The sequence below is a fragment of the Delphinus delphis genome, chromosome 8 (assembly GCF_949987515.2).
Source record: "Delphinus delphis chromosome 8, mDelDel1.2, whole genome shotgun sequence".
In the NCBI taxonomy this organism is placed as follows: domain Eukaryota; kingdom Metazoa; phylum Chordata; class Mammalia; order Artiodactyla; family Delphinidae; genus Delphinus; species Delphinus delphis.
In genome coordinates this window covers 63,538,084-63,552,890 of record NC_082690.1, presented here as the reverse complement: position 1 = coordinate 63,552,890, position 14,807 = coordinate 63,538,084, and the positions used below count along the sequence as shown (strand labels likewise).

The 14,807-nt window shown below is 48.0% G+C and overlaps 2 protein-coding genes across 2 annotated transcripts; one reads left to right on the top strand and one right to left on the bottom strand.

The window, feature by feature from the left end:
• Nucleotides 1-2,708: 2,708 nt before the first annotated feature.
• On the bottom strand, nt 2,709-10,111 carry EIF3F (eukaryotic translation initiation factor 3 subunit F). Its single transcript, XM_060018440.1, has 8 exons — nt 9,691-10,111; nt 6,415-6,485; nt 6,097-6,176; nt 5,526-5,663; nt 4,098-4,189; nt 3,540-3,676; nt 3,298-3,411; nt 2,709-2,942 (listed from the first exon to the last, which is right to left on the bottom strand). Exons 1-8 carry the CDS (start codon nt 10,070-10,072, stop codon nt 2,865-2,867), a joined length of 1,092 nt encoding a protein of 363 aa, XP_059874423.1. The 5' UTR covers nt 10,073-10,111; the 3' UTR covers nt 2,709-2,864.
• A 134-nt stretch (nt 10,112-10,245) lies between these two features.
• NLRP10 (NLR family pyrin domain containing 10) lies at nt 10,246-14,807 on the top strand. The gene is given in 11 exon segments (XM_060019680.1): nt 10,246-10,256; nt 12,643-12,707; nt 12,710-12,784; nt 12,787-12,900; nt 12,903-13,120; nt 13,123-13,295; nt 13,297-13,390; nt 13,393-13,585; nt 13,588-14,114; nt 14,116-14,180; nt 14,660-14,807. Coding segments are annotated over 11 exon segments (1,683 nt in total).

Genomic DNA, 14,807 nt, shown 5'->3' with positions numbered 1-14,807 from the left:
AACTCAGGTGTGGTTGAAAGAGGCTGGTTAGGAATAACAAGAGTCTCTCGACATCTTTGTATGTCTTATCACTTACGAAATTCCAAAGAGTTTAAGAGCTGCATGCCAGGAACCTAGGAACGTGGATGAAAATATGTATTTCTTATTATATCACAGAGGGCAAGAGTGATGGCAGAGTTGTGGTAAATTGGTTGAGGCATGATGGGGGGAGGGGGAATCAAGGATTCATCCAAGGTTTCTGGCTTTGACAACTGGGGACATGGTTGCATCACCTGAGAAAGTGATTTGTGGGTGAGGAAGAGACAATCAATTCAATATGAAAAGTGCTGAATTTAAGATGCTTCTGAGACATCCAGGTGAGAGATATGATGTTCATTTAACTAGTCTGGAATCAGGAAACCAGTTCTGAATTGGGGCCGGAGCTGGAGCCTGGGCATCTTTAACGCACAGGCAGTAATCAGTCCCAGGCTTCCCTGAGCTCCTCCAGGCAGAGGACCCAGGCCAGAACCCTGGGGTATGGAACGGTTGTGGGGAGAGGTGTCAGAGGAGGAGGGACCAGTTAGTTACCAGATGTCATGCCCAGACACACCCTGCAGTGTTCTCAGCACAGGCACATACAAAGAGAACGTGTGAACACACATTTCACAGGAGACAAACTTGTGCACATACAAGCAAAGGCTGGGGGAAGCCAGCATCCTTTTAGGCACAGAGGAGTGTCTCTGACTTATGAACACCTCCACAGACAGGAGTGGGCAACGATGAAGTGACACGGGTGACACTGAGCCTTTGCACACCCTATTTTCTGTGCATAGAATGCCTTATTTTCCTCTCTCTTCTTTTTCAGTCTCTTTTTCATTCTTCAAGTCCAGCTTAGATTTCATTCCCTAACTGGAAGCTTTCCATGACCTACAACACCTTGTGATTCCCAAGGTGATGGTCTCTTTACTTGTCTGTCCCTCCCATAGATTCTAAGCAGGCACCAGGACCTTTTGCTTAGCACACTGGTTAGCATTTAGTTAAATATAAACATAAGCAAACAGGTAACTTGAATTCTTCAGCCTTTCCTCAAAAGATCTGGTGCGGTCCCACAGTTTACCAAATAAGTCACAATTATTTATTTGCATTTAAAACTTCATTTGATAAATGACTCCTGTAACCTTAACTCTGGACACACCTCTCTGCATCCTCAGCTCCCACCACTCCTGAGTAGCCAGGGTTTCCATACACCACTACCCTCTCAATCACCTTTATCAGAAACCAGGCAACATCCTAGACTCGTCCCATCCCTCACCATCCAGGTGTCAACCAGACTCCAAGTCCCCCTGAATCCAAGTCTCCGTCACCATCCCCACTGCCCCTGCCTTAGTCTGGGCGCTCATCACCTCTCAACAATCACGGCGACTCTCTGTCTCCCTGCCTTCTGTTTTTCTCCCTTTCCCTCCTTCCTCTATACGAGGGCTTTCCCCCACGACTTCCAGGATAAAAATCCAACCTCCACTGGCTGACAGCCTTACGGTCTGGCTCCTGCACACGTCTCCTTGGATTCTGAACGGGTTAAGCTTTTTAACATCTACTTCCTCTGTGCCGATCACCATTTCCTGATTTCCTGGTTTAAAAACAAAAAACACCAGCTCGGATATCGCGTCCTAGGTAGACTCTCTCTGACAGAGCTGGTCCACCCTTATATATGCCTGTTATGTTGCATTTTTGCTTTATTAATTTCATCGGGCCGCTAAACTGTGAAGCAGAGGGTGGCACGTGAAAAAAATCCAGACCTGGATTCATATCCTGTTTCATCACTTACTAATTGTGTCGCCTCAAGCAACGTACTCAACTGCTCTGAACCCTAGCTCCTTTTGCAATATAAAGATAATTAAAACTGCCCCCAAACATAGGAAGAGCTCAAAAAATGTTAGACCCAGCACTGACTTTCTGTTTTTCAACTGGTTATTCACTTTTCTGTTTTCCCTACCAAAACGGAGGGAAACAACCTACAGATCTTAATCCTACCTCCCTGGACCACACGGCAAACAGCTCTGTCCTATGATTCAGGCGCTTTAAAACACTGACCACACCCTTTACTCTTTCAGTTCAGGTTAAGTACCCAAGTCTCTCAATTATTCTCCCTCCATGGATTCTCATCTTCATTTCCTGTGGAAACCACATGACCCATCAAGAAATGGTTCACAGTACTGTGAGTGGACACCTTTCCAGGTTGAAAATCAAAGTTAAAAATTTGGTAAAGCACAGTTATCCTCACCACAGAGAAGGCTGTCTTTCCACCAGCGCACACTCATGGGTCTCAGGGCGGAGGTCTGTATCCACTCCTTCCCTTTTCTCCCACCCCTCTCCCTTCACTAGCACACCTCCAGGTACTTCAAACTGCACAAAGCAACTCTTTATACTGCCATCCATTTAAAATGCTATGGAAGAAAAGTGGTAAAAATCATTTTTGGGGGAGATAGTTTGCTCTGAACGTAGGCAAAAGAGTGGGGAGCAAGTGCCCCTGTACCAGCAGGTTGCTGAGAAGGCTATCTGGTCTCAGGTCAGAAGCAGCTAAAGCAGCTCGGGCTGTGGGTGCGACTACTGAAGACGAGTGAGGCCACACACAAACCAACTTCCACCAGGGTACTCACTTCCTGGTTTCCGTGTGAGCTCCAGAACTGTCTTCTCCCTTCCACCCAGAGGTAAACTCACATAATATGGAATTCATTTACAAAAGGTAGGCTATGTTTATTTACAGTCACAAGCAGTTGACTGACTCAGTGTGACTCAAACCACGAAGAAACCATTTCTCCTTCACTCCATTCTGAGTCCCAGGGTTGGCTGGGGCCCAGCCTGGTAGAGGGCTGCTTGCGGACCATTCACAGGTTCACAAGTTTCTCATTGAGGGCAATCTGTGACTGCGTGAGATTGGCCAGGTACGTCACCATCAGCAGGTCCTGGAAGAGAAGGAATCAGGATGAGTGAGAGGTTGGGTAAAGAGTGAGCCGAGAGGCTGGTCTTGGCCAGCTGTACGATGGACGCTGGGTGAGGGCAGTCCTGGGAAACAAGAGCTGGGAGAGGCTGAGCAAGAGTGGAAGGTGGAAGGCAGGAAGGAAATGCCCGAGAACACTTTCTCATCTCCACTGATACACCCGAGCCACAGGAAGCAAGGAAACAGCAGGAGGGGCATCTCCGAGCACCGAGCCTGGACTCCTCTATCCCTTCCAGGTCACCTTTCCCAACCCCCTCCACACGTGTACGGCTGAGGTGGGGGAAGGCACAGGCTCCCAGAAGCCCAGGGATGGCACTCACGTTGATGTTGCTGTTGAGCATGGTCTCGAAGTCCTCAGGAACTATTTTGGGTACTTGGTTAACCAGACTCATCAAGAAGCGGCCCACGGTATTGTCAGCTGACACCTTTCCAGACTGAGCACCAAAGAGTCAACGAGGAACAGTTAATTCTCACCACCGAGACCGTCACTTCACCAGCACATCCCCAGCCATCTCAGAGTGGAGATCATGCCCTCCTCCTTCCTTTTCCCTCCGCTGCTCACCAGCACGTCCTCCGCATACTGCAACACTGTGCTGAGGGCATCCTGGATGCGGGCCGATGCCCCTCCCACTTGCTGCAAGTCACTGGAGAGGCCGATTACCCGGTTGGGGCTAAAACAGGTCTTCATGATCAGGTCAACTGTGGGAGTGGGTTGGGGGTAGAAGTGACACAGAGAATTCAGTCATCCCATCAGGAAAGAGATCTCTAACCACCTCCCTTTGGACTGAGTCAGCTTCCCCAAACCCCCCTGCCCTGCCCTTACTAGCTTTTCTTTCTCTGGAGAGAGTTCAACTCCTACACCCAGTATGCTAATCACTGGTTCTGGTCTCATATGAATGGCCGTGTAGCCTCTGGTGCTGATGACTTCCCACCTCTAACAACTTCACAAATAATTCCTTGAGTCCCATTTCTACAGAAGAATGACTTCTAGTCGTCACAAACCTGACATCAACCGTTCCTCTTAACACACCCAAGGCCCTCCATCCTTGTTACAGAACAGAAACCCCCTCCCCTGAAAAATGCCCAAGACCTAGAAAGCGGGTATGGGCAAGTCACTCACCTCCAATGCGTTCAGTGTCGTAATATGCGTATTTCACTGTCAGAGGGGTGAACATCACCCCCATGGTCCTCCCAGGAACACCCATTAAAGTGCTGGGGAGAGAAAAGCCAAGGTTAACAGATGGACTTGGGAGGGGGTTTCATGTCTAGTTCAGGCTGGGAAAGCAGTCATACCAAGAGTATGGCTTCCACGGCTCTGAAAGAAGAGAGCTGGGCCACTTGAAGCCCAGAGCGCTAAAGGGAACAAGTCACTTCACTCTCTTCCCTTAGCTCATTCCACACACCAAACCCTTGGCCTGAGAGGAGGGACTCAGCTTTTGGACCGGGCCTGGACCCTTTATAGAGAGTTACTTCACACACTGAAATCTCAGTGTTGAGGACAGGACACTGGATTTCCCTGTGGAACTAGCTGCCTAGACATCCTTCCTCACAGGAAGAAGTGACAGAACAGGTCTTCTCTGGGACCGAGTTCCTCATCAGCACTGAAAAAAAAAAGTCGACTCTGGCCCATCAAGGTCAGACTGGGCGCTGTAAGTAATCTTAGCAAAGGTGACTGCCTTTACTGGGTCAACTACACTTTCACTGCATCTTGAGGAGTCTGAAATACCTGGAAAGGCTAAGGAACCAGGCAACAGCTAGAGGTTCGTGGTACACCAACTGGCCCACGAGGACTTGACATCCACCATCTTTGTCCTACCACATAATAGGTAACTGGTCACTTCGGTGTCACACACAAAAATGGCACAAAGTTAAAGTAAGAGATGTGCTAACAAAGGGCTTCATTCTAAGCAGAAAATAAAATCCTTCCAACGCCTACAGCCACCCCTTCTTCGGCATGCCTCTAGAGCCTTTCCCAATATCTCCCATCAACCAGCATTCTAGCTGCTTAATGTGCCAACAGGGTAATGTTACTGTCATCCAAACTGTACTCTATCCCCAGTTAAGAGACATGTTCAAAACAAGGACAGCCATTCTTTAATCTGTACCGCCCTGTGTCCTATGCACAGTTTTAGTGATAACGACAAACTGAAGGGCAACTCAGAAAATCAGTGAATGTGGAGAAGAAATCATGGCCAGAACACTGTGTGAGGATCGACTGTAGGAGTTGTGTAACAGTTAACTTCTAGGAAAGATGACAGGAAAAACGAGCTTGCTCAAATACCTAAAGGGCTGCCCTTTGAGGTCGGTTATGAGCAATGAGCAGGAATCTGGGTAGGCAAGGATCAGTGAGTGGAAATTTCAGGGACAGAGTTTGTTTCGGAATAAAACTTCTCCAGCGATAACTCCTGAAAGTGAGGAAGGGGCTTCCTTAGGCAGCGAGCTGCACACTGAAGGATGACACCTGCGGGGGGTGGAGGCGGGGGTGGCACCCAGGCACAGTATGAACGAGGTAGCTTTTCATGCCCTTGTTGCCCAAGACTCTGGTCACCTGACGTAGGCCTTAATGCTCATGCGGCCGTTCTGCAGGCTCGTGTCCACTGTGAGGTGAATGGGGTTGGGGGCTTCCCGGCTGTAGTACTCGTGGATCAGCACGGAGTGCTCTGTGATGTCATGGCCCGTAGCATACCTGGAAATGGAACACAGTTGTGGACTCATGTCTACGTGTGACATCAATACCAAACAGGATGGTGGCATGCGTGTCTCTAGGTACCCAACACCCCTAGTCGGGGTGTAGTTATACCCCCAGGGACAACACATGCCAAAAAAATACGCACACTGAAAATTGTATCAAATCAAATAAGGGCTGCCTTAGCGCTCTTGAAAATTCTAAGTCACCAGCAAGGCAAAAAAGACTTGCTCAGTAAAAGCTGCAGTCCAAAATAAGTATTCTTGGTCTCACAGGATCAGAACCGCCAGCAAAACACACGGAACTCATAGCTCCTTGAGATAATACACTTTCAATACTCTGTCTCCAAAAGAGGGTGTACGATACCTAGTCAGGTGACAAAAGATGTTGGCACTCAACCACCGAGACTTTCCATCCCCTCGTCCCAACTTACCAGCCCAGGATGAGCTCATTTGGAGAGACTTTCTTGTGCAATTCATACATGTTCTTAGCAAATTCCATGTCAACAGCCACCTGAGAAGGAAGGCAGGAACGGAAGCTAAGAAGCCAAGAGTCCACAGCAAATGGATAAACAGGACAAGAGGCCACTCCCAACAGACAGAAGAGGCCCGGGAAATGTGTACAAATGGAACGAAGCTCTTTAGCTGCAGCTCTAGTTATGAGCACAGCACGCTGTGGCGCAGGAGGGGCCTCACAGAGTCCAGCCAATGAGTAGCCACAGACCGCACAGGGGTCTCAAATTCCCACTCACCTCATCTTCTGACTCATTGTGCGGCACTGAAAAGCAGTTGGTGACTTCCACTGAGTGCTTGTCAACGGTTCCTGTGAGAGAGTATTGTCCATGTGTTATAAAACCTTGGGCTCCCAACTGTCCCAAATGCTTTCAAGAGGTCTCCTCAAAGTCAGGGAAACAAAAACCCAAACTGGGCTCATAAGCTCCAAGTTCAGCCATGAGCACCAATGGAACCAGGATTTTCCAGAGAAATGAAACTCTGGAGCCATCTCCAACTCTCTTCTTTAACTATCAGCAAACAGGGTCTGTTCTTACTTCGCAAGGTCTCCTTTTGCCTGTCTGTCACTTCCTGCTACCAGCCCTACTCCAGATCTTCACTCTGTGACCTTCATTTTTCAGTCTCCAGACTTTCTCCTTAATATAATTTCATCTGCAGAGCTCCCTGGAAGATTCTAATCACGTCTACAGAGACCACTCATATAGTAGCCTATCCTGAGAGCTCAATCTTAGGGAGCTTCCCCTGTACCTCCCTTCAGCCATGGTCCCACAGTCACAACCTTAACCCTACCATCAACCAGAAACCTTCTCCCTGTGAACCTTAAACATCATACCACGAACTTTTATTCTTCTAGTTCTGATACTTTTACTCCAGCTACATTTGTTTCTTGTCCTCACTAAGACTGCTGGTCCCTTGACCTCTCCATTTTTTTTCTCATCTACTGGCACTGCCCACCCAGGCTTCAAGTGCTTCCCTCTCCACCACAGACCACAATGTTGCCTATACCCATCAGCGTCTGTTTAATTCCACTTCACTATGGTTTCTGCCCCCTTAGCTGAAACTATGCCCCCAAACCAAATGGATACATACTTCTTTTTCTTAATTGAAGTAGTTGATTTACAATGTTACATGTGTACAGAAAAGTGATTCAGTTATGTATGTATACACATACACACACACATATACATTCTTTTTCAGATCCTTTTCCATTTTGTTATTACAAGATATTGAGGACTTCCCTGCTGGCACAGTGGTTAAGAATCTGCCTGCCAATGCAGGGGACATGGGTTCGAGCCCTGGTCCAGGAAGATCCCACATGCCGCAGAGCAACTAAGCCCGTGTGCCACAACTAGTGAGCCTGCGCTCTAGAGCCCAAGAGACACAGCTACTGAAGCCCTCGCGTCTAGAGCCGGTGCTCCGTAACAAGAGAAGCCACTGCAATGAGAAGCCCACACACCGCAACGAAGAGTAGCCCCCGCTCGCCACAACTAGAGAAAGCCCGCGCGCAGCAACGAAGACCCGATGCAGCCATAAATAAGCAAATAAATAAGTAAATAGATTTAAAAAAAAAGATATTGAGTACAGTTCCCTGTGCTATACAGCAGGCCCTTGTTCTTCATTTTATATACAGGAGTGTGGATACATACTCTTTATCCTATTTGACCTCTTGTCAACAGACTTGACCACTTCAAGCATCTGAAATAGTTAAGTCTTCTATATTTGCATGCCACCGTAACACCCTTCTACTAGAGCATTTATCACATTATATTCTAATTATTTGCCTATAAGAGTATATCTTCATCTTGAATTTAAGGTTAAGAGTGAGCTTGTTTGATCAAACTTTGAATTCTAAGTACCTAATAGTTTTATGGTACATAAAAGGCACCACTGATTTCATTTAACCAAATGGAATATGTCTCGTGAATTGATTTCTAACTGAAAATGTCTAAGTTCCTAGCAAGCAGAATCTATGCTTCATTCTTCAGTAAGCAATGCCTCTGTAACATCTAGCCTTGTACCATGACTCCATTCTGAAAGAGGATCTGAAAAATCTAGATTACAGTTGTTCTAACTAGGGTCACTAATATTTGGGGGCACTTAGCACAAACCTAGGGTGGAAAATTGTTTATTTCGTTAAACAGCTCTAGTGAGTTTGGAAAATTTGACAGTGCAGCTGAAAGAGCAAGCTAGTATTTATCGAGTGCCAAGTCAGTGACGCAAGAACCATTTACTACAGAAGCTCAAAGCAGGGCAGTCACAGAAGGATGGCATACTTTGGAAGGTTAAGAATAGGGGTGAGGGTGGGGATATGGGATGAAGGACTGAGAGTGAAAACTTTTCCTGGGAACCTGGAAGATGAGTGAAACTTAAAGGATAAAATAAGGGAGAACAGGCAAAGAGAATACAAAGGCTTGATCTGAGCCAGCTATAGCAATGCTTGAAAGACAATGGACCAACTGAAGTTTCTGTAAAATGCTACACTCTCAAAGATAAAGAGGGAGACAGTGTGTGTCTGTGTCAGGAGGGTGCCTGATGTGGTGGAAGATGGCAACCAACAGCTGTTTTCTACCTAGTCTGTGCCAGCACAGTTAGACGCCTTCTGTGATAATTTAGTGCTCACAGACTAAATCTAAAGTAGGCCCTGAAGGAAACAGACTTCGCTAATACGTGCTGGAGTCTGCCGACAACTATCATCCTCTTCGCAATACACCCATTGTCTTCTACGATGGAAACTATTACATGTTCAAGGGTAAGAAAAAGAAACGATACATGCAACTAAACTGGATTCACAAGTGTCCAAATTCTGTGACCAAGATGGAGTGCAAATTAATCTGATGGGACCAGCAGTCCCCAGAGAAAGGGATATATTGTCAGAAATCCCTCTTTACGGCTTCTCAATTTTACTGTAACATGAAATATCAATTTCCCAAATTTGGAACATGGGCAGGGAAAAGGTTATTCCTCCATGTGCACGTTAATACAAATAATAGATAATACAATTGTCTGTGTCCAAATGGAGAATCAGAGACTGCACTGGGGGAACGGGGTCCATATCCCACTGGGGACTAATATTAGGGAGACTGAGGAACAGAGGCTCAGGCTTAGATGTTTAGGAAAGCAGAACATTATTGAAACCTTAAATGGGTTCCTGCCAAACCGGTCTACTTGGTGAGAGGGATATCTTTTTACAGGTGTCCCCACTCCAATGCCAAGTGGTTAGGAAAAACTTCTCTTTTAACACCTGGAAAATAAAGACATTTACCAGTAGATAAGGGGGGAAAACGTGGTCACTGGGCTTAGGGAGTCAAAGGTTTTTGACGTCCTACTCAGAGTTTGAATTCATTTTTCGTAGACTGGAACTAGTCATACTTGACGTGAAATGCTACTGGGAAGATTAAAGATAAAATGTAAATCACTTGGCACAATATTTATTCAATGGGGGTGGGAAGTGAGGGGAACAAGATAAACGAGAGGTGGGAAGTAGAAGAGAACGTCAATTTTCTCTGACCACTCACCCAGCAGGGTCCCGATGACTCGGGCAGCGCCCTCGTTGCGTCGCTCGTAGCTGTCCACGATGGAGGCCAAAATGACCGGGTGCAGCCGGACCACGCGGCCGCCAGGGAAGGGGCCTGGGAGAGCCGGGCCAGGCAGCGACTGTGCCGGGGCCTGCGCTGGGGCTGGCGCTGAGGCCGGGGTCTGGCCCGGAGCTGCGGTCGTAGCCGCTGCTGCCGCCGGGTCTGAGGATGAGGCTGGAGCCGGCGTTGGAGCAGGAACCGGCGCTGGAGCCGGCGCTGAGACTGAGGCTGGGGATGGAGCCGGGGCCGGGTCTGAGGCCGCAGCCGGGGTTTCGGTTGGGGTGGCGGGAGGCGTGCTCGGCGGTACCGCCGGTGTGGCCATCTTGTCGAGAAGGAAGGAGCCAGGCGCGGAAGGGAGTGAGTTGACAAAGATTAGGAGCACGATAGGCTGAACCTGCACCACGTGAAGTAGATCTTTGTGCTTATTGGCTTCTGATGATGCTACTCACGGCTACAATTATCTGCTCTGAGTTTGTGCTCTTTGATTTCGGTCCGATGCGCACTCGGTGAGAAACGAGCTAAGTAGTTCCGAGTAAACTTGGAACCGCACTGAGAGGAGAGAAACAGCTGCCACCAGATGGAGCCAGAGAGCGGCGCAAGGGTCTCAATTGGTACTTCAATGGGATAATCGACATCAAGGTGCCTTTTAAAGGACTTTGTTCTTGACAGCATCCTAAGGTGTCAATGCAGTGAGTCATTCATTCAACAATTTGAATATGTGCCAGATGCTCTTTTGGAGCTTTGGGATATATCAGTGAACAAAACAAAGATCACTGTCCTCGAAAAGTATACATTCTACTGGAGAGAGACAAATAAGTACATTATAGAATGTATTAGGTGATAAGTGCTATGAAAAAGGAAAAATTAGCTGAAAATAAGGAGGAAATCAGGAGTCGTGAGGAGTTAGAGCAGGTCAAAATGGGAATGTGAGATTTGAGTGGATTTAAAGGAGACGAGGGGTATGACCATTATTGGGGAGAAGAACCTCCAGGTAGAGGGAACAGAGTGCAAAGACCTTAAGGCAGGAGCAGGCCTGGTGTGTTTGAGGCTATTTAATGGCTGGAGTGTTAGGATCAAGGTGGGGAGTAGCAGGACATGGATCTCTCCATAGGGCTTGGGGAGCAGATCATTAAGGACTTACCAGGCCGTGTAAGGACTTTGAGTTTTAGTCTGAGTCAGATGGAGTTTTGAGCCGGGAGGGTCATGCTCTGTCTTAGTTTTAAAAGAATCACACTTTGGCTGCTTTGAGAAGAATAGAAAGGGGGAGTGGTTACTGGGCAGAGCGAGGTGAGAGAGAAAGAGCAGAGAGACACGTTAGATTGCCAGGTAATCTAAATGAGAAATGAGGGTGGCTGGGACCAGGACAGCAGCAGTGGAAGCGATGAGAGGTAGGGAAATGATGGACATATTTTGAGGGTAGAGGCAATAGGACTTTCTGAGAAATTGTATGTGAGGTGTGAGAGGAGTCAAGGATGACTCCAATTTTTTGTGTTGAGCGGACTAGTATGAAGAGGCTGTTGTCAATTGAGATGGTGAAACCTACAAGTGGAGTAGGTTTTGGGGAAAAAATCCCAAGCTCACTTTGGGATGTGTCACCCTTGAGATGTCGATTAGACATGCAAGCAGAAGTGTGGAGTGATCTGGTGGAGATACTAGTCTGTACTATGGGAGAGGATTAAATGAGGTGATGCTCTGTAAAGTTCTTAGCATATGCCAGAAGTACATTAGTTATTAGTATTACAAGGTTGCTATGCTCATTACTATGTGTGGAAGGAGCTCCGATCCTAACTTCCTGTGTAACTTTGGGCAATCTACAGGTTGGTTTGTTTGTTTTTCCTGAGCCTCAGTTTCCTTCTTGGTGTGGCGAGGATGATAACATCTGCCCGTCAGGAACTTGCCCACTCCCTTGGCTGGGTCAAGTGCCAGCGTCCAGCTGGCAAGGTCGATGGGTGAAGTTGGATTACGTAGCCCTGACTCTCGTGCCCAAGAGCTGCTTTCTCCCTGGATCTACCTTTTCTAGTTAGAATTCACATGATCCTGCTCCCCTGTCAGTACTCCGGGTGGGCACACATTCTTTCTTTTCATTCCTCCAAACTCAGGTAAACAGCGTATCCGGAAATGATTGAAAAGCGAGCCTTGAATTTGATGACTTGGATCTTTACCAACCCTGGTAGAGCCGTGCCAGTGGAACTGCGGGGAGGGGGTGGGCATGGAAACCAGAATTTGGGAGTTGACTCATGGTAGTGAGTACTGGCTACTCTCTCAAGGAAACTGCCTGGGAAGAAAAGGAGACATTTAAAGCAGTAGCAGGGGGAACAGTAGGATTGAGATGGGGACAATTTAGGCTGACTCAGAGTCAGGAGCTGGTTCATCTTTAGCACCTGGCTTGATCTTTACCAGGAACAGGCTCCTGTGACTTCGCCGTTCTCCAGTTTCCCTTTCCTTTCTCCTCTCTCTCTGTCCTCACCATCTCACATGGGGACATTTCACATGAACACTCAGACATTCACACACAGGGTGACTTTTGCATGTATACGTATTCTTACAAACACACGTGCCGTTGCACACTGACACGCCTTCCCCACACAAAAATACACAAGCGTCCATAGCACACTCCCGTGAGCACATGGGGAAATAAGCATTCACTCACACCCCACGGACACCCCCCCCACACACAGAACATACCCTCACACACTCGTACAGATGGGCACGTGCACATCACACATGCATACACACCCTCATACACACGAGCAGCGGTCCCTCCCCATGCCCCTAGAAGTATAACTTTCAGAGAGATACAAGTTCTGGGGCACAGAAGATGAAACCAAAGGGCAGAGGCCGGAGTCTGTCTCTTTTTATTCCCATCTCACCCCTAACACCTCACTTGTATAGTGCAGATTATGGAGAAATGTACCGAGAGCATGTGCACGGCCTAGAGGAGCGGCAAGAAGGGGGCATCAGGGCGGCTACAACCAGCTGCTCCTGGTGGCCACGCCCAGCTCAGGGAGCCCAGCGTCATCGGCCTGTCTGCCCCAGCCCACTGTGACTCTGTTACAGTGGAGGCTCTGTTAGATCCAGGGGGAAAGTCCTCCCAGGTCCCACCCATAGTGGTGCTACAGGGGTCGGCTGGCATGGGAAAGACAACACTGGCCAGAAAATGGTGCTGGACTGGACCACTGGCACCCTGTATCCGGGCCAGTTGGATGATGTCTTTTATGTGAGCTGCAGAGAAGTGGTCCTGCTGCCGGAGGGCAGACTGGACCAGCTCCTCTTCTGGCGTTGTGGGGAAAATCAAGCTCCCATCACAGAGACTCTGAGGCAGCTGGAATGGCTCCTGTTCATCCTGGATGACTGTGATGAGCTGCAGAGGGGCCCTTTGCAGAGAGGGTGACGAGGCCGAGGTCCAGTCCCACGGAGGATGTGCTGCACCTTCTGTTGGGGAGGAATGCTAATGCTCCCAGGTCCGCCCTTCTCGTCACCACCCGGGTGCTGGCTTTGTGAAATCTGGAGTCCTTGCTGAGAGAACCACCCCATGTCCACATCCTCAGAGAAGCCTGAGAGGAGGAGGTATTTCAACTCCTACTTCACAGATACGGAGCAAGCCAGAAATGCCCTTGACATTGTACAAAGAAATGATGTTCTCTAACAAAGCCATGTCAGGTTCCAGGCATTTGCTGCGTGGTCTGCTCCTGGCTGAAGGGGCAGATGGAGCAAGGCAGAGAGGTCTTGGAGATGCCTGGTAATTGTACTGACATCTTCACGGCCTACGTCTCCACCTTCCTGCCCCACAGTGCCCCTGGGGTCTGCTCTGAGCCTACCCGGGACAAGGTCCTGAGGGGCTGTGCCCCTTGGCAGCTGAGGGCATCGTGTTTGAAGAAGGTGACGTCAGGAAGCACAGTTTAGATGGGCTGAGCCTTGCTGCTTTCGTGAGCAGCAACAGCTACCAAGAGGGACTTGACATCAAGAAGTACAGCTTTTACCGCATTAGCTTATAGGAATTTTTTCATGCCATGTCCTACCTGGTGGAAGAGGACCGGAGCCAGCTGGCGGGGGGTGGGGGAGAGTGGTGCAGAGAAGTGAATAGGCTGCTAGATGAAAAGAAGCAGACAGGGGGTGAGGCGATGGCCCTCAGTATGCAGTTTTTATTGGACATATCGAAAAAAGAGGGCTTCTCGTACTGGGAGCTAAAGTTCTGCCTCAAAATTTCTCCCTCGATAAAGCAGGATCTGAAGTGCCTCAAAGAACGAGTGGATTCCATAAAGCATTTCAGGACTTGGGATTTGGAATTCTCCCTGTATGGATCTAAAGTAAAGGGTTTGATAAAGGGTGTTCGGATGAGTGATGTATCGTTTAAGATGGAACATTTTCAGTGAAAAGAAATTCCATAGAAGGAACTCATTTTCTGTCAAAATCAGCTTGAGTAATGGACAGTGATGAAATAAAATTTATACTTTAAGGCAGGACGAGAAAATTTAAACATCAAATTCTCTCTGCCCGTTTGGACCTCCTCCCTCCCTCCCTGACGTGTGGTGTGCATCTGCATTACATGTTAACCAGAGCTCCTCAATGGTGGGAATGCCTGCTCAACTGTAAAGATCATTTCTTTCCCTTCCTTCTGATGCTAGCAGTGTAACTTCTTAAAAGATTCGCTTTCTTTCCCAACTCTGTATGTGGGTCATGGTGGCTTACCGCTCGCTTTGTACATGCTTACCTGAACTACTTACCTTTGGTGAACTTTATGTAGAATATCAGTATGTCATTTTGATGTACGATCCTTTGTCTCAAAAATCTATGACTGTGCCTTCGACTTCTAACAGGTGGAACAGTTCTCAGAGCTTCTGAGAGCCTGTCTCGTGGGTTATAAGCTTCAGTTTGGCTTAACTTGGTTGTCAATTTTCATTGACAACAGAAAGGAGAAAAAATGTCCAATTGTGGGCAAAAGTAATAGAGCAGGGATCCAAAAGTCAACGTCTAGTGGAAAAGGCAGAGGGACAGAGGAACTAGAGACAAGGAGATTAGGAGCAACAGGACGTGGGGCAGAGAAGTGGGGACAGTAG

Excerpts from the sequence above, each read along its gene's own strand:
- EIF3F (XM_060018440.1), bottom strand. The coding sequence starts at position 10,072 with ATGGCCACACCGGCGGTACCGCCGAGCACGCCTCCCGCCACCCCAACC. Across the intron at positions 6,177-6,414 it reads ACAATGAGTCAGAAGATGAG|GTGGCTGTTGACATGGAATT; the intron begins GTGAGTGGGAAT and ends CTTCCTTCTCAG. Across the intron at positions 3,412-3,539 it reads AGTATGCGGAGGACGTGCTG|TCTGGAAAGGTGTCAGCTGA; the intron begins GTGAGCAGCGGA and ends TTTGGTGCTCAG.